The sequence below is a fragment of the Salvelinus sp. IW2-2015 genome, linkage group LG3 (genome assembly GCF_002910315.2).
Source record: "Salvelinus sp. IW2-2015 linkage group LG3, ASM291031v2, whole genome shotgun sequence".
NCBI lineage: Eukaryota > Metazoa > Chordata > Actinopteri > Salmoniformes > Salmonidae > Salvelinus > Salvelinus sp. IW2-2015.
The window spans coordinates 22,363,408-22,386,181 of NC_036840.1; the positions used below are offsets into that span (position 1 = coordinate 22,363,408).

General features: G+C 41.1%; 2 protein-coding genes across 2 annotated transcripts in view; one reads left to right on the forward strand and one right to left on the reverse strand.

Moving 5' to 3' along the window:
• Positions 1–680: 680 nt before the first annotated feature.
• Positions 681–12,522, reverse strand: LOC111952635 (uncharacterized). The gene is made up of 2 exons (XM_023971523.2): positions 12,246–12,522; positions 681–3,187 (listed from the first exon to the last, which is right to left on the reverse strand). Exons 1-2 carry the CDS (start codon positions 12,409–12,411, stop codon positions 2,205–2,207), a joined length of 1,149 nt encoding a protein of 382 aa, XP_023827291.1. The 5' UTR covers positions 12,412–12,522; the 3' UTR covers positions 681–2,204.
• Positions 12,523–16,302: 3,780 nt separating this feature from the next.
• Positions 16,303–22,774, forward strand: part of LOC111956357 (SLAM family member 8-like) — an 83,088-nt gene continuing 76,616 nt past the window's right edge. Inside the window, exons 1-6 of the mRNA XM_070449556.1 lie at positions 16,303–16,312; positions 19,992–20,294; positions 20,490–20,759; positions 20,921–21,040; positions 21,282–21,340; positions 21,424–21,501. Coding sequence (XP_070305657.1) covers positions 16,303–16,312; positions 19,992–20,294; positions 20,490–20,759; positions 20,921–21,040; positions 21,282–21,340; positions 21,424–21,501 — 840 coding nt within the window. The remainder of the gene's footprint in view (positions 16,313–19,991; positions 20,295–20,489; positions 20,760–20,920; positions 21,041–21,281; positions 21,341–21,423; positions 21,502–22,774) is intronic.

The window sequence follows — 22,774 nt, forward strand, 5'->3', positions numbered from 1 at the left end:
ATCTTTGGAATTTGTGGCCTGCTGGAGGTCATTTTGCAGGGCTCTGGCAGTGCTACTCCTTGCACAAAGGCGGAGGTAGCGGTCCTGCTGCTGGTGTGTTCCCCTCCTACGGCCTCCTCCACATCTCCTGATGTACTGGCCTGCTCCTGGTAGCGCCTCCATGCTCTGGACACTACGCTGACAGACACAGCAAACCTTCTTGCCACAGCTCGCATTGATGTGCCATCCTGGATGAGCTGCACTACCTGAGCCACTTGTGTGGGTTGTAGACTCCGTCTTGATCTACCACTAGAGTGAAAGCACCGCCAGCATTCAAAAGTGACCAAAACATCAGCCAGGAAGCATAGGAACTGAGAAGTGGTCTGTGGTCACCACCTGCAGAACACTCCTTTATTTGAGGGGGGTGTCTTGCTAATTGCCTATAATTTCCACCTTTTGTCTATTCCATTTGCACAACAGCATGTGAAATTTATTGTCAATCAGTGTTGCTTCCTAAGAGTAGTTTGATTTCACAGAAGTGTGATTGACTTGGAGTTACATTGTGTTGTTTAAGTGTTCCCTTTATTTTTATGAGCAGTGTACATTTTGCAAAAAAGTTTCCAAATGGCCCGCCCAGCTAAGGAAAGTCACCCAGTGGGGAAAATCCTATGTTTTCCAAAATATTTTTCAGATTCTCACTCTCAAAATCACCCATTTTTTTATTATAGAAAAAAATACAAAAATGTGGTCTAAGTCCACAACAATGCTTAAACCACATCAATCTGATAGGGTGGGCCTGTCAGGGCCTGGCTCCCCAGTGGGTAGGCCTCTGTCCACCCAGGCCCATCAATGTCTATGCTCCTGATGCAAACAACTCATCACAAATACCCTACTAATCAACACTTCGGACTAAACTTTATCAATACCTGGTTTGCATACCAATTGTTACCTTAGTTAGCATTTACTGGTAGATACCATAAATTGAAACATATTTCCTACCCTACCAGCTAACATCATTCTTCTGTGAGCTGCTCAATGCCAAAACCAGTTGAGAGCTGAACACTCTTGCTGCCTGCAGATGATATTCCGCTGTGTGCAGCACGCATGTGAATATATTTCACTTGCTTTGCGATTGTTTAGGCTACTTTGTGCATGATTTCTTTATTGTACTACATTCATGATAAATCGTATACTTCCACTCCACAACTTTAATACGCATCAGTAGGGATTAAGAAGTAAGTATATCTATACGCAATGCCCACTGAAAAAAGTGGGTCTACGGCTTATTCCTGCGTTTACCCTCCACTACACCACTGGCCCTTTGTGTTTTATAAAAAGTGCACTCTCCTACATGAGTGCGCTAGGTTGCTGTCCTTTCATAATCGCGAACATGTCACACACTGAAGGCCTATAGGTTCGCCACTGCGCAAACATGTCTATAATAGATAATAAGGATGTTAAGATACTGTATTAACATTTCAAGAAAGGAGTGTATATATTTGGCCTGATTAATTAGTTTTATGCGCTGACTGAATGTTAGCTGATAATTCTGAGTTGTTTTACTCCACTGTCTCGTATCTGACACAGAAACATATGTGATCTTGAGACCGGACTACTGTACTCAGGTGTTCAAAAACGCATGACTCCATTGTTTGTAAACAATGTAATTGCAAACAAACACTATATAGCCTCAAAAGATGGTTAAAAATATCATTCTGATCTCATGAGTGGCCAGTCCTTCCATCCATAGATCTGTCTGAATTTGAGTGTTTTTACATTTCTTTCTCCCTCAGCTGTTTACCGAAAAAGTGGCGGGGTGTCCACTTTGTTGTTGTTTGTACTGCAAAGGGGTATACTAGCCACCGTGCTTCTACATCTGCATTGCTTGCTGTTTGGGGTTTTAGGCTGGGTTTCTGTACAGCACTTTGACATCTGCTGAAAAAACAGCTTTATACATATATTTGATTTGATTAGTATACCCCTCAGATCTGCAAGATTCCCATTATATAGTGTATTACTGTTTGATCATTACCGCATCGTTCAAATCATATCAAATTTTATTTACACAGGCTTTACAAAAGTAAATGAATCACACATCTATTTATCTGTAACGCAGAACATGAATGATCCAGAGTTGCTTTGCTTTCCTAGGAGTGTTATACACATCCTGTTTTGTTTCTATTCCCATCTTCTGACAGACGTCTTTGTCCTAATTATCTTCCCTTTCAGTTTTCATCCTGTTTTCTTTCTTTGTGGACTTTGTGCACATGCTTCAGCAGATAAGCCTTATGAGTGAATCTTAAACCACAGACTGCACAGCCATGTTGTTTCACTCCTTTGTGAGTGAGTGTATGAGTGGTTAGGTTCCCCTTGAGACGGAAGCTTTTCCCACAGTCACCACAGCTAAATGGTTTCTCTCCTGTGTGAGTCAGTATATGCCTCCTTAGGTCCCCCTTCTGACTGAAGCTTTTCCCACAGTCACCACAGCTAAACGGTTTCTCTCCTGTGTGAGTCAGTATATGCCTCCTTAGGTCCCCCTTCTGATTGAAGCTTTTACTGCAAAAATTACAGCTAAATGGCTTCTCTCCTGTGTGAGTCAGTATATGTCTTCTTAGGTCCCCCTTCTGAATAAAGCACTTCCCACAGTCACCACAGGTAAATGGCATGTCTCCTGTGTGAATACTCATGTGCATGGACAGATTTCCTTTTTGTTTGAATGTCTTGCCATAAAAGGGGAAGTTGCAGGGTTTCCCCATTGGTGGGGTCGGAGCCAATGGTGGGCTGGGATCCAATGGTGGGCTGCTGTCAAGTCCTACTGGGTTGCTGCTTATGGCTGAGCTGTGGATGGAGGCATTGTTTTGATTATCTGGAGGGTCACAGGAAATTTCGAAACCCTTTAGGTGGGTCACAGTGGCAAAAGGTTCAGGATCCACTCGTTTAGAGTCAATATCTACGTGCTCCACAATCTGGGTTTTAGGAAGAGTCAAGGACCAAAGTGGGTCCTCCTGATCACATTCCCTTTTCACACAGGAAGGAGTGAATTTGAACTCTATGATATCAGGCTCCAGCCCTTGAATCTGCTCTTCCTCTATAATCTGTGTGGGCTTTGGGTCCTCCTGCCCCAGACTGGGATCCCACTCCAGCTCACAGTGCTGCTGCTCAGGGGGATCCTTCTCTTCAGAGACAGCAAGAGAGAGAGGCAGGGAGCCTGGAGGGAAGGAGAGTAAGAGCAGAATGAAATAGAACACTTGAATCATACAGGTGAATTATAGATCTCTATGATCTATACAGCCATTAGATGTGCCTGAGGGCAGATAGCTAGGGCCAGCTTCTAGACCAAGATTGCATCTTAGTCTAGCAGTATAACACTAGCCCAGCATGCAACTTATTTACCGACCTGTATCTGTGCATGTTTGACGACGCTCAAACGGTACTTCCATTGTCAGCGAACGGTTCTGATAAGGAATGCGTCGTTTGCGTCGCCGAGTGGTATGAATAAGGAATTGATTATAAAGGATTTCCTTTAGTAAATTACTTTAAAAAAATATATTTATCATGAGTGTCTATTTACATTGTCAGGTTGAAATATTGTCTGTTTTACCTATGAGGGGATTCGATTATCTGGCCCAGGTTACACCGATGGGAGGAGTGGGTGAAAAGTTGCATTCGTTTTGGAACCGGGCTGCCTCCAGAGCCAGGTGCCCCGTTCAAAGTAGTGAAGTGCAGTTCGCAAACGATTCCTTATTTCTGAACGACTCTTTTTACCCACTCGAGAGTCATGATTCGTTTTTCTGAGTAACTCGTTCATTTTAGTCGTTCGTTTGACCTGCTGGGCAATGGACTCTACAGCAGGATTAATACGCGCTCCTCTAGTGACGTGCTTACAACAACAACCGTATGGAATATACGCGCGCTGGCAAAATAGATCGTGCTGCAGGCAGCATAGAGAATAAAAAAGACATGTTTAGAACTGATAATTGTTCGCATGGTGCAATAATTAATGCAATTAATTGATCATTGAATGTTATGATGGACACAGCTTTGTTGAACCAGAACATACACAGCCTTTCCTCAACCAACTTGGACGCGAGAGTGAATAGTCTGGGGTGCTGCAGTCCACAAAAGATATTGTGCTTATTACCCTCGCAGCAGTCAAGCAATGCATTCCGCCAAGAGCTGTTCACAATCTAGTCCGGTTGCGGCCACAACTAGACCTATCGTATTGTTATTTTGGTGTTGACATATTCCATTGGTCAGCGCAACATGTAATCTCAGTCTATTTGTTGGTCATTCTACAACTGATTTATCAATCACATCATGGCTTTTATTCACATATGTATAAAAGCCTAATGTATAAAAGCCTCATTCTGTTTTACTTCTGTCAAACCTCGAAAAAGGCCAAAAGCCAAAACGCGTTGGTTCTACTTTTAGCAATAAAGACGCTTTTTCAAATGTAATTCCATTGTCCTTCAAGTGTTGCCGAATATCCTCTCTAACTACGTTTCCTACTTAATTCATGCACTTTGGTTGGAAAGTGAGGTAGCGGCAGTGATCCCTTCCCTTTGCATCACAGAGTGGTGCCCAGAAAATAATTAAATCCAATTATTAGACGTGAACATCCCACCTCCAATTCAAAACCAAACATGGATGTCAATGTTTGCGCAGGATGTGAAAACACGCTTCGTTCTACATCCTGTCTGCAGAAGCATGGTGCCCGTATTGCCAGGCTGATTAGCTAGGGCATTTAGGTGTGAAACAGACAGGTGTGCTCACAAAGGAAAAACAACATGGAATCCATGTTTGGTTTTGATTTTGGAGGTGGGGTGGTATAGCATCTAGGTACGTGCACAGATGGGGGTCTACCTCTGCCCGAGCACCTGCCCCTTTTCCCTCCTACTCGCCAAGAGCCTTTTTGGGTGGTGGTATAAAATATATTTTTTTGGTACAGTTTTTGTCGTTGTTGTTCTGATCCCACTGCCCCCAAGTCATTGTGACGTCAAGTTCGCCACCCCTACCCAGTCTGTTGGTCTGCCCTGTATGAAGCTGGGTTGTGCCTTTTTCCCCCCAGTCTGCTCTGTACGGTGATTGCGTGCGTCCGGTACCCAAACATACATGGCTTGAAATACGGTCACCGGTCGAGTGTGTGTACCAAGCTTAGCTACATAGTTTAGCTACCAGAAGTGAAATGACAACAATGAACAGGAAACCGTCATATTTTTGTATAAAATATCTAATAATGAAAGACAAGGATTGCTGTTTTGAATTTGGTCAAGTTAGTGTGGGAAAGGTGGAAAAACAATTGTTATCATCAATAATGATAGGCCACCAGGTACAGGCAACCTTGATGGGAAACTATTGAGAATGGTAGCAGACTGTATTGCCACGCCTATTTGCTATATCTTTAACCAAAGCCTAAATGAGTGTGTGTCCACTGGCATGCAAGGAAGCTAAAGTAATTCCCAGGGGTGAAAGTAAGCTGGAACGGTCCGGTACGGAGTACTTTCAAAATAAATAGTGGGGGTACGCCGTACCCATAAAACATGAGCCTTATCACAATAATTAAACAGATTTCAAGAAAACTGTAAGCTATTACACTATTATCATATTAGCATACACTACAGTTGGGAACGCGTGGTATGTCAGTGAACAGCATGCAGCCAAAACAGGTCTTTCACAATATTTAAAAAACAATGGCAGGAAAACACAGGTTGGAAAGCAAATGGCTCCTGCTGAAAATAGAAGACTAATCTGTCTGTAGGCTACAATGCAAAACAAGAGAGAGATGTACTCAAGCCAAAAGCCTATCGGCCATCGCTGGTGAGTGAGCTGCGCATCATTGGGTGAGTCGGTGAACCTGGCAGTGGCGTGTATTCATAGATGCCAAGGGATGCCAGTCTTCCCCAAAAGAATTACTAACAAAAAATGTATTTCATCTCTGTGTTTCATCATTTTCCTTGAATTCGCAAGAGGATGAACGTAACTCACCGGAGAAAGCATCCGTGTGAGGGAAACAGCACCCCTCTGTCTCTGTCTCATCTATCTGATGCTGTCTGGTCAAAAAGAGTATGACATCGTCGCCGCCCGTAGCATTGAATGCAAGGCAAGCCAGCGAGCATTTGGCTTCCCTTGATAAAAAAAGTATTAAATAATAGCGAATCAGCGTTGAGCTAAACCGAGTGAGCGCAACTGTGAATGGTCCTGGTGCACCAAAAAAAAGTGGATTGGCTTCACACCAATCACATCACATCGAGAGAAGAACTTAATTGACAGAAAACTTGAAATGTTGTGTTGTTGTCCTCCTGTGGCTAACTAGCTAAAATTGCCCTATTCCTAAATGAGCCATGGATGGAGATAGGGATTTGGACTTGTGGTTATAATACATTTTTAGTACTGGACAATGATTATAACAGCGATTGATCCAACCATAAATTCATACTTTGTGCCCCTGGCCTGAGAGGATGGAAGTTCAACATGTAGTTAGATGTAGTAGTCTAATGTTAACTAGCTGGCTCATCATTGCCCATGAAAGGAAGTTAGGCTAGCGAGCAAACATTTTAGCCAGGTAGCCTAGGACAACAAGAACTAAAAGAGTGTACTGTATGACAGTCATAGACCGTTTCGTCAACATGAGAGAGGAGGATGGCATTGGCGTTTCTCTACAAGCAGGGTGAGTCAACATGTTTTTTCTACTTAAACACAAGCTCACACACGCACAAACACACACACAGTATTAGACTAAGAATTAGGTGATTTGATGATATTAAAATGTTGAAGTTGAAATGGTGCTGGAATAGTGGAGGCAGCTCCTTTTTTCTTTGCGACTTGCGGTAACTCTCCGTGGTTCTGAATCAATAGTTTAGTAGTCTGAAAATGTAGTAAACATCAACTTGTTTGACAATGTTGTAGGTCATCTAACTGTTTGTTACATGCAATATGCTTTGTGGACTTCACCGAACAGAGGTTGCTCTCTGGATATGTGAATATACAGTATAATATAAACTCAGCAAAAAAATAAACATCCCTTTTTCAGGACCCTGTCTTTCAAAGACAATTCGTAAAAATCCAAATAACTCCACAGATTTTCTTTGTAAAGGGTTTAAACACTGTTTCCTATGATTGTTCAATGAACCATAAACAATTAATGAACATGCAGACTCTGAAAAACACCAAAAGAAAGATGTCCAGGGTCCCTGCTCATCTGCGTGAATGTGCTTTAGGCATGCTGCAAGGAGGCATGAGGACTGCAGATGTGGCCAGGGCAATAAATTACAATGTCCGTACTGTGAGATGACTAAGACAGCGCTACAGGGAGACAGGACGGACAGCTGATTGTCCTCGCAGTGGCAGACCACGTGTAACACCGACCCTGCACAGATCGGTACATCCGCACTCACACCCTGTGGGACAGATACATGGATGGCAACAACAACTGCCGAGTTTACACACCAGGAAACCGCACAATCTCCATCAGTGCTCAGACTGTCCGCAATAGGCTGGAGAGAGCTGGACGGAGGGCTTGTAGGCCTGTTGTAAAGGCAGGTCTCACTCAGAACATCACCGGCAACAACGTCGCTTATGGGCACAAACCCACCGTCGCTGGACCAGAACAGGACTGGCAAAAAGTGCTTTCTGACGAGTCGCGGTTTTGTCTCACCAGTGAATTGATGTTCGGATTCAATTTATCGTCATGGTCTGGGGCGGTGTGTCACAGCATGCATCGGGCCTGGCTGGTTGGTTCATTGCAGCTAAGTCTATAAAGCTATTTACAAAAATATCCACAACAAGCTACTAGCGCACAGAAGCCAGCCAGCCAGTATATCATGATTAAGAGAGATAATGAATATTAGACTATATTATGAATTATTTTAAAGCGGCAATATGTAACTTTTTGGGCGCACCTGAGCCAAATTCCATAGAGATGTGAGTTATAGCATGTCATTCTCATTGAAAGCAGGCCTAAAAAGATCTCAATCTAAAGTAAGATCTGTTCTATGTGGCTATTTTTATGCTTCCCGTTCTTAAGTTCATTTTGCATCTTTTACTTTCGGTTTTGTACACAGCTTCAAACAGCTGAAAATACTATATTTTTGATTATGGAAATAATATTTCACAGCGGTTAGATGGCACAATGATTCTCACACTATACTTGCTTGTTTTGTCACATGAACGGAAATTAGGTGAACTATTCAAATTTTAGCAACCAGGAAATGGAGGAGTGATTTCGATGGTGACACCATTAAGAGCATTGAAGTAAATCACAATTTGTTCAACCTAATAATTAATTGCACACACCTGGTGTCCCAGGTCTAAATCAGTCCCTGATTAGAGGGAAACAATGGAAAAATGCAGTGGACCTGGCCTCGAGGTCCAGAGTTGAGTTTGAGAGGCTATAGTATGCAACATACTCGAGTATATGCTTTTTTTATTATGAAGGAGCAAACATTTCTAAAACCTGTTTTTGCCTTTGTCATTATGGGTATTGTGTGTAGATTTGATGAGGGGGAAAAACGATTTAATCCATTTTAGACTGTAACATTACTTGTGAAAAAATGAAGGGGTTTGAATACTTCCGAATGCACTATACTAGTAATACATTTCTTGTTTAAGAAACATTACAAAGCATGCTCATCCGTTGTTTTTGTGGCGTGATTTGCTGTGTAATTAATGTCTGAAAATACTGTGGGCTGGTAAGAATCGGAGTGGTGGGTAGATTTTTCATCTACCTGACACAGTAGCTGGTGGACCAAAAAGTTAGTTTCCCACTCTGCCTCCAACGTGGGAAAAGCATTGCCAAACAGGTACAGACATAGGTCGGTAAATAAGTCACATGGTGGCCTAGTTTTATACGGCTAGACCGAAATACAATCAACATACAATGACGATCTAGAAGCGGGACTAAGTTGTACCCCTGCCTATATCCCATTTCAATCAGCTTTTCCGGACAAAGACAACTTTTTTTAATCATGCACGGTCAAAGTTACAGTAGATAACTGTTTTTAAACCCTCAATTGAGCTCTTATTTTTGCTCAAAGCCCAAAGTGGTTTATTCAACAACCTTTCTCCAATCGATGGGCATTTGGTAGTCTGATTTATCAGGCTGTAACACAAAATCAATTGGTATATTCAGGCTGAAACGAATGAATGCAAAATCTTGTAAACGTTCCTTACAAGCCAGAATGTTGAATAAACTTACTCTACTGGTGGTCTGTGTGGTTGTCCTTCGGCCGCTTAAAATGTAAGATACAATATCCACAGGAGAGTATTGTTTACCTGACTTTTTAGAGTGCCGGTACTAAAGTTGACATTTCTATCACCTGGCACATGCTCAAAACCATGTGAATACCTGCTGACTTCAGTTAGTATGCATGCATCGCACGCACATGTGTTTGCTCATGACCGAAGACACGTGCACAAGATGGAAGTACATGCACGCAATGCATGCATACTAACTGAAGTCAGCAGGTGTTCACATGGTTTTGTGCATGTTTGATAGAAATGCCAACGTCAGTATCGACACTATAAACAGTCGGGTAAACAATACTTTCTTGTGGAAATGTTGTCAACATTTTTGACCATCTTAAGGACCAACACTACGGACAACCGGTAGAGTAAATTAAAATATAATTGTATTAAACATTCTGGGGCCAAGCTTCCTGTCATCCAGGCCCTCTATACCAGGCGGTGTCAGAGGAAGGCCCTAAAAATTGTCAAAGACTCCAGCCACCCCAGTCATAGACTGTTCTCTCTGCTACCGCACGGCAAGCGGTACCGAAGCGCCAACTCTAAGTCCAAGAGGCTTCTAAACAGCTTCTACCCCCAAGCCATAAGACTGCTGAACATCTAATCAAATGGCTACCCAGGCTATTTGCATTGACTCCCCCCCCTATTTTATACCGCTGCTACTCTCTGTTGTTATCATCTATGCAGTCACTTTAATAACTCTACCTACATGTACATATTACCTCAATTACCTCGACTAACCGGTGCCCCTGCACATTGACTCTGTACCGGTACCCCCCTGTATATAGTCTCGCGATTGTTATTTCACTGCTGCTCTTTAATTTCTTGATACTTTTATTTCTTATTCGTATTATAATTGTTTTTTTTTTAACTGCATTGTTGGTTAGGGGCTCGTAAGTGAGCATTTCACTGTATTCGGCTCATATGACTAATACAATTGTAATTGTAATGCCTTGATCAGGCCGACAGCCTCATTGCATCAACGCTGCGTAATAAATTCTGCAGTCAAACTCTTTTCATGATGTAATCCAAATATTTTTGTGGATATGTGTGCAACAAAAAGTTAAGCATTCACCTTGCGCTACGATCTGTCAAATCTACGCATGCAGTGTCGATACAGAATAAAGAATGCACTGCACCTGCACCTGCTTCTGCAATGCAAACACAGCGTTCCGTTGGAAATGAATGTACTTCTGGTGTACCAAAACGCAATCACGTTGTCGGTCTGATCGAGGCATGAGGAATATTTACATGATTTGCCAGTCATTAGTTTCAGGTGGTATATACCAATTAATTGTGTATTACAGCCTGATTCATCAGACTAGGCGTTTGGAATATGTTACAAAATGACAGGTCCAATCAGCATCCTCTGAGAAATAATGGGTGGGTTTAGGACAAAATCCCACCACTTCGCCAAACACTGAGGGGATTCAATTAATATGGCCCGGGTGGACGGACTTTGCACCGGGTGAAAAGTGATTGCATTCGTTTTGGAACTGGGCTGCCTCCCTGCTGTGGCCGAAGGCGAAGTAGGCTCAAAACAAAAGTGAAGTAGGTTAAACACATGGAGTAATGAGTAGGATTCAGTGTGTTCACATGTAAACGTTATTGCCTTTGATCAAAAAAACGCTTTATCTGCCTTCCACATGAAAACTAGTTAGAAAACTCAAAAACATATTTTATGGAAAAAAAGAGATGTTTGTTTCTGGACGATGCATCATGCCACATTGTTGACAATATGACTGAGAGGCGCAATTACTGTTGGATTTGAGTAGGGTTCCCCTCCCTCACCGGCTTCGCCGGGCGCCGAAGACGTGGATGTTGATTAAGGCTCTGCACCTCTCTGATTCAGAGCGGTTGGGTTAAATGCAAAAGACACATTTCAGTTGAAGGCATTCAGTTGTACAACTGACTAGGTATCCCCCTTTCCCATAGCCCGGTGCAACCTAGGCCAACTTAATCGAACAGTGCTTTGAACTAGGCCGTCCTCTGATTGGTTGACGGTGATCCAATCGTCGACAAGTTCGTTTTGAAAAATGCCCCTCTACCACCAGGCTAGTTATTCTTGGGCGAATCTAAAAAAAAATATTTATTTGAATCCAGGTTTTTCTGGCGACATAATTAAGTTACACATAATATCGTCAGAGGGTGAAGGGGGACCTGTATCAGTGATCTTGACCTGATAGAGACAGATCGCCTGCATAGATGGAGCACCTTATGTACTCACCTATGGATATAACTGGTTATAACTAGGTATAACCGTGTACAAAACTACCTTAGATATATGCTAGGTTGCGGTCAAAACAACTCATGAAAGTGAATAAATACTTTGTAGAACTGAAATTACAGAATCCAGCTACCCTCTGAATGTACACGTGCTGCATTGGTGTGTATTCTCCGATTTCTTTTATACAATTTCTATAATATCCTATATGTGCATCTTGATATGATATTGTGGGTGCTATACCATTTGGTTTGAAGTGACAGAGGATTTTGTCATGTTTTGATACCACTCCCATTGTTTCACTTACAGCAATGTTAATGCTGGCTGTGAGGTAGGTACATAAATAAAATTAAGCCATATATATATATATTTTTTTTTTTTGGGGGGGGGGGTCTCTACTGCAGTGGTTTTCACCACAAACATGACCAAATGTGTATTCAAACGTTCTGAAAACGAAATGATACTATTAGAAATAATGTGGATTGCACTTTGGAAAAAAGCTGCGCAAAGGAAATATATTTCCGTTTTACAGAATATGCAAATTAACTGTAATTTTGATCAAATAAGTGTTTTAGTCAAGTTTGCTGTCAGATAACATTAATCACATGTCTAGTTATGTTTTGATAAGACATAATTAGATGTTTTTGCTATGATTGATTTTTCCAATAATTTTTTCCTGGGATCAAACTATGTTGGTAGCTTTATGGGTTAAACAAACTATGAAATTGTGATTACTGTTATGTTAAACAGTTGATTAATTGAGTAGAACTATAGCTATCTATCAGTGTATCTACATACGAACCTATTTTACATAGTTTTATCTCCTGTGTGATCCGCAGCATTCTCCGTAGCCGATCATTCTCCTCCTGGTACTCCGCTACCGTTTTCTCAACTGCCCCGACAATCTCCACAACAGCCGCCGTTAAACGCTCATTTAAAAACACATGCAACAACTGTAGTTTAGACATTTTTTGTAGAATTATAGTTGTGCAGCCTGTCCTGTTCAGCCAGTGGGTCTTATTTTCTCCACATAAGCAATGGAAAATAAAGTCGTCTACAATCCTACTTCCGTGTTGTAGTCTTTTTTTTCTTTTCTTTTTACTCCTTGGTTCTGGTGGGTGGGAAACGCAGAAACATACAACAGCGCCGCCAGCTTGATGGGGGTTTATTACTTTACAAGGCAGCCTACAGACCAGAAGTAAATGGAAACGATAACTTAACTAACTATTACTATTGGCCAAATGGGATGGAGATCTTTTCTGAAAATGATACGTTTTTAATGCATCAATAACACCAGTCTGAGCATTCTCTTATCACCCTGAGAGACATTTCAAATCAAATAATCAGAAAATAATTGTTCTACTTACCTGAAGAAATGTACATACTTTGAACAGCTGGCCTGTGAGCTTCCAACAATACTCTGTACTGTTTGATCGTTACGTCATCATACAAATCATACTTTGTTTACAAAGAACGTTTTACAAAGGTAAATCCATCACACATCTATTCCAGTTGCTTTGCTCGCCTATGGACATTTCACATATAACGTGGATGAGGTTGTGAAATGGACTCGGATAATACAAAATATACAGTATGTGAAAGCGCCCTAAGAGTGCTGTCCACATCCTGCCTTTTTTCACCCATCTTTCTTATCCATTTTGGTTTTTTTTGTGGATATTTTTTACATGCTTGAGTAGGTTTTCCCTGAAGACTAGCCAAAGTATATGTTTGGTTAGCGTCCCCTTCTGACCGAAGCTTTTCCCCCAGTCACCACAGCTAAAAGGACTCTCTCCTGTGTGACTCAGTTTATGCATGGTTAGGGTCCCCTTCTGACTGAGGCTTTTCCCCCAGTCACCACAGCTAAAAGGACTCTATCCTGTGTGACTCAGTTTATGCATGGTTAGGGTCCCCTTCTGACTGAGGCTTTTCCCACAGTCACCACAGCTAATTACGTTCTCTCCTGTGTGAAACCTCATGTTCCTGGATAGATGTCCTTTTTGTTCGAAGGTCTTGTCACAAAAGAGGCAGGCACAGGATTCCCCACCATGACAGAGTCGAACATGGGCCTTCAGTTTACAGGTGGAGTTGTAGCGTCTTTTGCAGAAGTGGCATTCACTGGGTCTCTTCTTTGGGGAGAATCACATGCCTCTGGAGGTCAGCTTTCTGAGCAAATATTTCACCACATTCACGGCAGTCGTGAGTTTTTCTAGATGTGGTGTTGGGTTTAGAAGATTGTTCCCCCAATGGTGGGTTGAGATCCAATGGTGGGCTGCTGTCAAGTCCTACTGGGTCGCTGCTTACGGCGAAGTTGTGGTTGGAAACATTATTATCGTTGTCTGGAGGGTCACAGGGAGTGGCATGAGTCACAGTGACAAAAGGTGTGAGATCCACTGGTTTAGTCTCTCTGTTCTCCACAATCTGGGTTTGGGGAAGCGTCAAGGACAAAAGTAGGTCCTCCTGATCACGTTCACTTTTCACACAGGAATAATAGAAATCGAAGAGCACTTGAAGATGCTCTTCCCCCTAACTGGTCCTGAGTTCCTCATGTTCCTGTTTAATCTGTGTGGGCTTTGGGTCCTCCTGCCCCAGACAGGTGCTCCACTCTTGCTCACAGTGCTGCTGCTCAGGGGGAACCTCTTCTTCAGAAACAGGGAAAGAGAGCTGCGGGGAGTTTGGAGGATAGGAGAGGAGGAGCAGAGGTTACCTTAGTCTGATTAATTAGACTGTAATACACAATTTCATTGGTATATACAGCCTGAAACATTGGAGTGCAAAATGGTGTAAATGTTCCTTACAAGCCAGAATGTTGAATAAAATGACATTTGAACTTACTCTACCGGGTGATTGTGCGGTTTGTCCTTCAGCCACTCTAAATTTGAGACAAAATATCCACAGGAAAGTATTGCTTACCTGACATTTTAGAGAGTCGGTAGTTACAGTGCCTTCAGAATGTATTCATACCCATTTGACTTATTCCACATTTTGTTGTGTTACAGTCTGAATTCAAAGTTGATTAAATGTATTTGTTTTCTCACCAATCTACACACAATACCCCATAATGACAAAGTGAAAACATGTTTTTAGAACTGTTTGTAAATCTATTGAAAATGAAATATATAAATATGTCATTGTAAATGCTGCTTTTTTTTCCTGAGAGGAATCTCGCCTGCATTTTCCCTGAGTACTTTATTATTTTTGCACTTTGGGTTTTGTCTTGTGTTTATATAGTGCTTTAATAAATTCACTAGATCTAAACCTGCAACTGCCTCCTGCCTACTCCTCTCTATGCTTGTGACAAGTGATTACAGCTGTGAGTCTTTCTAGGAAAGTCTCCAAGGGCTTTGCACACCAGGACTGTACAATATTTGTACATTTTATTTTAAATTCTTCAAGCTCTGTCAAGTTGTTGGTTGAATATTTCTAGACAGCCATTTTTAAGTCTTACTATAGATTTCCAAGCTGATTTCTGTAAAAACTAACTAGGCCACTCAGGAACATTCAATTTTGTCTTGGTAAGCAACTCCAATGTATATTTGGCCTTGTGTTTTAGGTTATTGTTCTGCTGAAAGGTGAATTTGTCTCCCAGTGTCTGTTGGAAAGCAGACTGAACCAGGTTTTCCTCTAGGATTTTGCCTGTGCTTCGCTCTATTTCGTTTCTTTTTAATCTAAAACTCCCTTGTCCTTGCCGATGACAAGCATACCCATAAAAATGATGCAGCCACCACCATGCTTGAAAATAAATATAAAGAGTGTTACTCAGTGATGTGTTGAGTTGGATTTGCCCCAAACATAAAGCTTAGTATCAGTACATAAAGCCATATTTTTTTTGTAGTTTTACTTTAGTGCCTTATTGCAAACAATGTGCGTATTTTTTATATTTTTACTCTGTACGGGTTTCCTTTTCACTCTGTAATTTAGGTTATTGTTGTGGGGTAACTACAATGTTGATCCATCCTCAGTTGTCTCCTATCACAGCCATAAAACTGTTTTAATAAAGTCACCATTGGCCTCATGGTGAAATCCCTGAGTGTTTTCCTTCCTCTCCGGCAACTTACATTGGAGTTGCCCGACCTCCCTTAAAAAACAACAGCTGATCCAAAAGAAAATCCAGTCTACTCTGAGGTCAAGACAGGGAATGCCACAGGTAAGACAGGTTGGCAGTCAAATCTACATTTGTGAATTTCGAGTTTTGATGAAGAAGCATAATATGCAATGAACTAATTCCTTAAGTTGTTGGCTGGAAATTTAAACAACCAAAAAATAGCAACTGGGCCTGTTGATTTGACCTCAAACAGAAGGCCAAAGTCAAGAATAAGAAAGGCAAGGCTGGACATCCATCCCCCCATATTCCCCCTATCATAACCTCACACCTCTTTGACCCCATATTGACTATCTGTATATTATTCTGTATATAACTGTTATATTACTGTGTTATCCTCACCCCTTAAAGAAACTGCAACCCTACCTGAGACAGATTCAGTCTATTCTCAATTGAAGCCTGGAATAGCCCTGGGTAAGACTAATAGCCATATGCTATTGATACTTAATATGATACTAATATGGAACTAATGCTCTGATATGAAAGTATAATGTATCTATTTAAAATATGTCTCTTTGTTTGATTCTTAAGAGTTTGTTTGACTGCATGTCCTAAACAACTTTGTGTGGTGACATGTTGCATGTCCTTGAGGGAGGGAGGGAGGGAGGTAGGGAGGGAGGTAGGGAGGGAGGTAGGGAGGGATGGAGGGAGGCAGGGACACCATCAAAGGAGGAGCAGATGGAATCCTTTAACATGGATTATACATGTTCAATGCACGCAATGTAACGTCCATCGTTAGGAGAAAGCGAGGAGGACCAAGATGCAGCGTGGTAAGTATCCATTTTTATTAGAATACTTAAACAACGAACAAAAACAATAAACCGACAAACGAATGAAGACGAAACAGTCCTGTCTGGTGACATACACAAAGACACAGGAAAACAGGAACAATCACCCACAACCCACAATGACAAAACAGGCTACCTAAATATGGCTCCCAATCAGAGACAACGACTGACACCTGCCTCTGATTGAGAACCATATCAGGCCAAACACATAGAAATAGACAAACTAGACATTCAACATAGATTGCCTCTCACATCACACCCTGACCAAACAAAACATAGAAACATACAAAGCAAACTATGGTCAGGGCGTGACACGCAAACACACACCCAGCCATGCATACACACTAAAACTCAATAAAATCTTGTACATTAAGGATTTTTTTTATTGATTTACTTACCAACAAATATATTTATTTAAGGTTTAATAGTGTATTACTGTAACAGCTTTGTTTAATTATATGGTGTAATAATGATGGATCTTATCTGCAGCTACAGAAAATGTCTACTTGTTGTGTATTGAATTATATTGTTTTGTTTTAATGTATTAAAATGTATTATATTTGATTTGTTATGTCTGTCGTTCAGATTTACATTTACATTTACATTTAAGTCATTTAGCAGACGCTCTTATCCAGAGCGACTTACAAATTGGTGCATTCACCTTATGATATCCAGTGGAACAACCACTTTACAATAGTACCATCTAACTCTTTAAGGGGGGGGGGGGTTAGAAGGATTACTTTATCCTATCCTAGGTATTCCTTAAGAGGTGGGTTTCAGGTGTCTCCGGAAGGTGGTGATTGACTCCGCTGACCTGGCGTCGTGAGGGAGTTTGTTCCCCATTGGGGTGCCAGAGCAGCGAACAGTTTTGACTGGGCTGAGCGGGAACTGTACTTCCTCAGAGGTAGGGAGGCGAGCAGGCAGCAGAGGTGGATGAACGCAGTGCCCTTGTTTGGGTGTAGGGCCTGATCAGAGCCTGAAGGTATGGAGGTGCCGTTCCCTCACAGCTCCGTAGGCAAGCACCATGGTCTTGTAGCGGATGCGAGCTTCAACTGGAAGCCAGTGGAGAGAGCGGAGGAGGCGGGGTGACGTGAGAGAACTTGGGAAGGTTGAACACCAGACGGGCTGCGGCGTTCTGGATGAGTTGTAGGGTTTAATGGCACAGGCAGGGAGCCCAGCCAACAGCGAGTTGCGTATCCAGACGGGAGATGACAAGTGCTAGTATAAGGACCTGCACCGCTTCCTGTGTGAGGCAGGGTCGTACTCTGATAGAATAACATATGTATATGAATTTCCAAAATATTGTAAGTATTATTCATGTTTTCTTCTAATGGCTGTACTTTTACAATATTAGCATTGTACTTTCTTAATTAATAACTGTCTTTTACCCACCAGATAGCATGAGTACTTTCTTACAGTAAATGGATATTGTCATCAACTTTTCCCATACAACCTAATTTGGTCAAACCTCCTTTAAGTCTAGTATGATGTTAATGCTCCAGCAATGTGTGATTTAAAAGGGACATTCTGCTATTGCTAATATATTTTTTGGACTAAATCATATGTCCCCTTGAATCTTGAAGAATATAACAAAAATGCCCCATGAGCAAAGTTGAAAAGCGAACCCCATCAGCTGAAGACCCATTGAGATGTTCAGAACGACTTTAGGGGAAAAGTGTGCTGAAAGAAAAGTTCTTCTAGTTTAATGATGTGATATACTCTGCTGGAGTTTGAGGAGCTTGTTAGTATGGTACTTCCTCTCAAAAAGTGTTTCATGTTCCTCAGCACACTGACTATGAGAAGTGTGAAATAAGTCATGCAATCATTCTGCAGGCATATGAAGCCAAGATGAAACTGCACAGACACTTGTGACATTTTGTCTCTCCCCCCTCTTTGTCTTTCTATCTCGCTGTCTCTGTTCTATATCGTCTCTGTCTTTCTCTCTTTAATCCGAGCCCTCTATCTCCTATTTCTCTGAAAGATTGAGTGGTCTGCTCTAAAGTAGAAAGCTACCGGTATCTGTGAAACCATGGCCTTCAAGGGCAGCAGCAGCTAGAAAACACAGGCTCCAAACGCAACCGACGGAAACGACACCCACTTCATGTCTAACGCTGCCAAGCTGAAGTGGAGGGTATTTTCAGAGAGGCAATATAGAATGTGACTTCCTTTTCAACTAAAACACACAGTAATAATTAAATAGAAAGCAGCCCTCAAAAGCAGTCTCGTATCGTTTTCACTCTAATCTATCTTTCTTGTGTGTTTTGGTAGTCAACTGCATAGCTACAGTGAGCAGTGAAGACAGGAATACAGAGAGGAAAAGCCAACGCTTAAAGAGATGTCTTGGGTGGTCCATCTCTGCTTCTCAACAGGGAATACTACTTTCCTACGTCTCCACTCACTATGGATAATGTTGTACTATTCTTATTTATTTCACATTTTAACACAGTAGAACATCAACGGATGACACAAACAAGTTTTAAAAGTATCACCATGTGGTCTCTTGAATATACAATAAAACAAAATATAGTGTAACAAGATAACATGAAAACAAAACATCTCAAATAATCTCAATGATCAGAGAGGAACGTAAAAGGAATAAAATAGATTACCAAGTAACGTTCATTGAAACAATTATACTTGCACAGTTTTAAAGCATTTTGCACATAAACCATTTCTTAAGTTTTATCTTAGAACTCCCTAGTGTATTGACAGATGTTATATGGTTTGGTACACCATTCCATTCCTCTGCACCAGTGTTAAGGAAAGAGCTTTTTCCAGCCATGCTCCTATAGAGCAGCGGTCTCATATTGGCAACACTGGCTCTGGTGTGATGCTATGAGAGTCTCTAATGAAATTAAAATAACCAGACAGGTAACTGGGGGAAAGGTCATGTATCACTTTAAAAACCATCAACAGTTTAATCTGCACCACCACCAGATCAACTGGAAGCCAGTTCAGTTCCCTGAAATGATCAGGACCAACGTGTGTCCCTATGGCTGAGCTTGAGTATAATTCTCATTAGTTTGTTTTGGGCCGTTTGAAGTTTGTTCGTCAGATTTTTTGTCATGTTTTTTGTTATGCTACTGAACCATGAACTATGATTGTATCTCATGGTTCAGAGGCATGACAAAACATCTGAAGGACAAACTTCCAACGGCCCAAAACAAACTAAAGTGCCAGTTTCCAGTTGATCTGGTGGTGGTGCAGATTAAACTGTTGATGGTTTTTAAAGTGATACATGTCCTTTCCCCCAGTTACCTGTCTGGTTATTTGAATTTCATTACAGACTCTCATAGCATCACACCAGAGCCAGTGTGGGTGAGGAGTGGACTTCAATGAAGTCAAGAAGGACCCAAACACTCAGATATGTAAAGATATAATGTGAAAATATGTAAAGTGCCACGTACAGCATAAATGAAACCTGGAAATGTGCTATATAAAACCAAATACATTATTGAATAGGTAAGACTCTGCATTGCAGTGTATTATTGTGTAATTATTAATTTAGGCACACTGTAACAAGTATTACAGTGTAACAATAAGTACTTACAACACTTGCTACATTGTACTACATGAATAATTACACAGTAATAATATCATTGTAACATAGTGTCCAACCATTGATTGATGTCAGAATAACGTGTGTATTTGTGTGTTTCAGTTGTGGGTGTTCCTCTGATCATTAACAAGAGAGTGGGGGACTCCGTGGAGCTGCTGGCAGGCTTAGAGAATGGACATTTCAAATCCTTGGTGTGGAAGTATATGGGAAAGGATATTGCAGAATTCAACTCAGAAGTTGTATATTCACCTGGATCCCAGTTTGAGGGGAGACTAAAGATGAACACCGAAAACTTCAGTTTAACAGTCAGAGAACTGACACTGCAAGACTCAGGGGATTTTCTACTTACAGGCGAAGGGGACAAAGGTCAGATTGACAGTAAGACCATCACTCTGAAGGTCCACGGTAGGCTGTTTTCATCTTTTCGCATCCTATTTTGAAATCATTCTTATTTATATCCATAACCATGGCTGATGATCTTTAAACTACAACATAGATTTTGTGCTTTTATACTGACCTTACTCACCATGCTTTGTTAAATATCCATAACATTTTCAAGTCTTTCTCCTGGTGGTCTCAATCTCTCTCCTGGTTGGTCAGAGCCTATATCCAAGGTGGCGATCCAGACAGACGTCAAGCTATTGGCCAACCACTCCTGTACGGTACGGCTGGTGTGCAACGTGTCCTGCTACCCCAACCTTACCTACACCTGGGAGAGAGACAATGAGATCTACGGGGACGCCCAGCAGATTTACTTCTCTCTCTCACCAGCAGAGAGAAACATCAGTGTAAAGTGCAACGCCTCCAACCTGGTCAGTTGGAAAACTGCCTCTGAGACAGTAAAGTGTAGTAATGACACAACCACCCCAGGTACCTAGATAACATAATAATCCCTTCCATACACTTTTTACTGTGCTTATAAGCTTATGTTGTCAAGTAGAATATGCAATGCATGTGATTACATTGGATGTATATGATATAGAGCTATTTAGTCTTTATCATATTGTATAGTCTAATCGTGTGTGTTGTAGAATATGTGACAGGACTGCCGTGGTATACCATCTACATCGGAGTAACAATGGGAGGTGCTGTGGTGCTGATCCTCACTGYAGCTGTGGCAGTGTGCTACTGCAGGGGCCGAAGTAACACAGGTATGTACAGCTTAGGGGCCTCCACTATATTTAAATTGACATTTCTGTTGGTTCTAGATGTATTCTTTAGCTGGTATGATTTTTGGGGGGGATTTGCTAGAAATTAGAAAAAGAGTGAGACCGCTCATTAATTCCTGGGTATGTTTGTTGATATCCTGTAATAAATGTATCTGATTCGTTGATATTTTGTTCTTATAAAACACAGCAGATCAAACTGANATTTTGTTCTTATAAAACACAGCAGATCAAACTGATAACGCAATATATGCTGATATTATGGACAACACAATAATTAAAGATGTAAGTATGCATTGACGTTATTATGTATCTGAGTGTGTGAAGCTGTATGTACTGTATTGTAATGGGCTGTATTTTGATTCCAGACAAGATTAAACAGTCAGGTAAACCCAATATCCATCTATGAAACTGTCAATGATCTGGTTATCCCAAGATTGAACAAGGTAAGATATAAATGGTCATAATGGTAAAATGTCTGTGATTGAATGGAAGACTATGTAGTCTACTTTGAGAATAGTCTATACCTTTCTTGATGCTGAAACAGTTTCTTCTTGATTATCTGTCACATGTAGCTGAAACAGTTTCTTCTTGATTATCTGTCACATGTAGCTGTAGGCTCTGTATGACAAGATTACATTTGGACTTCCAGAAGGACCCCTCCTCTCCCTACCAGGAAGTACTGTGAGATGAACAGGATGTGGTCATAGGCTGGGCCTACCATAGATTTAGAACCCTCTGCATCTTACATGTGTATATTCTGTAGTTAGGCCTAATGTTCCTGTTTAATTTCATCACAACCTACACTATTTGCTTTATTTCCTTCTCCCTTTGATGATTCTCATATATACGGTATATCATAAGGCCTTATACCTTTGTTTGAGGGCCTAGATACAATTAGAAGATTCGGAAATGTGTAATAGGCAGTAGAAGGCGTGGTGATCAGACAAGCTCATATGTCGAATTTCTATTTTCTAGATTAAAGAAAATTGTTTTAGATACTAGTAAGACATTGATTAGTGAGGTTGATTAATGCCTGTGTACTCTTTTGCGTTAGGATTATGTGCTCGCCAGGCATCAATGAGGTTGTAATCAGAGAGTATATGCTTTAGAGCCTTGGTTGCGTGTTGATTGTAGATGGTCTTATTTGATTTGTCTGATGTCCAAAATGGCATTCATGTCTGTCCCAATAATCAGATGGAATTCAGTTAATTAAAAAAAATATGCTGTTCAGAGAAAAACAAATAATTCTACTTTATTTGCATACCTTGAGTGAATTGTAATTTCCACTCACGACTGTATTTGTTAGCGACAGAGGCATGATTGTTGTATTGAATGGTTTTCAGTACTGTAGCTTTCACCAAGTGAATGTCTAAGTGGATATGTTATCTTTAAAATTAAACTCATTATGACAACACATTACATATATCATAAAGCTCCTGAGGGCCTAGTTACACCCTAACACACTGGTCTAAAACTCCTGGTTTAGTCAAATTATGCCGGCTTGCAAAGGGATGTGTCATTTCTATTGGAATCCAGCCAAAGTTAGGATATCCAACTATTTAACATTTCAGTCACATGCAACCTGCATTCAGAATGACTGTTGGGGTAGAGAAGATTGATTATTGAGACTACCTAAATTATATAAACTGGAACAAACATATCAGTAATGTGTGAAATAAGTCCAACTACTAACAGATTGGATTCGTTTAGAAAAAT

Coding starts and splice junctions, on each gene's coding strand:
- LOC111952635 (XM_023971523.2), bottom strand. CDS start 12,411: ATGTCTAAACTACAGTTGTTGCATGTGTTTTTAAATGAGCGTTTAACG. Junction 3,188..12,245: donor GATAAAACTATGTAAAATAG/GTTCGTATGTAG, acceptor CCTTCCCTCCAG/GCTCCCTGCCTCTCTCTCTT.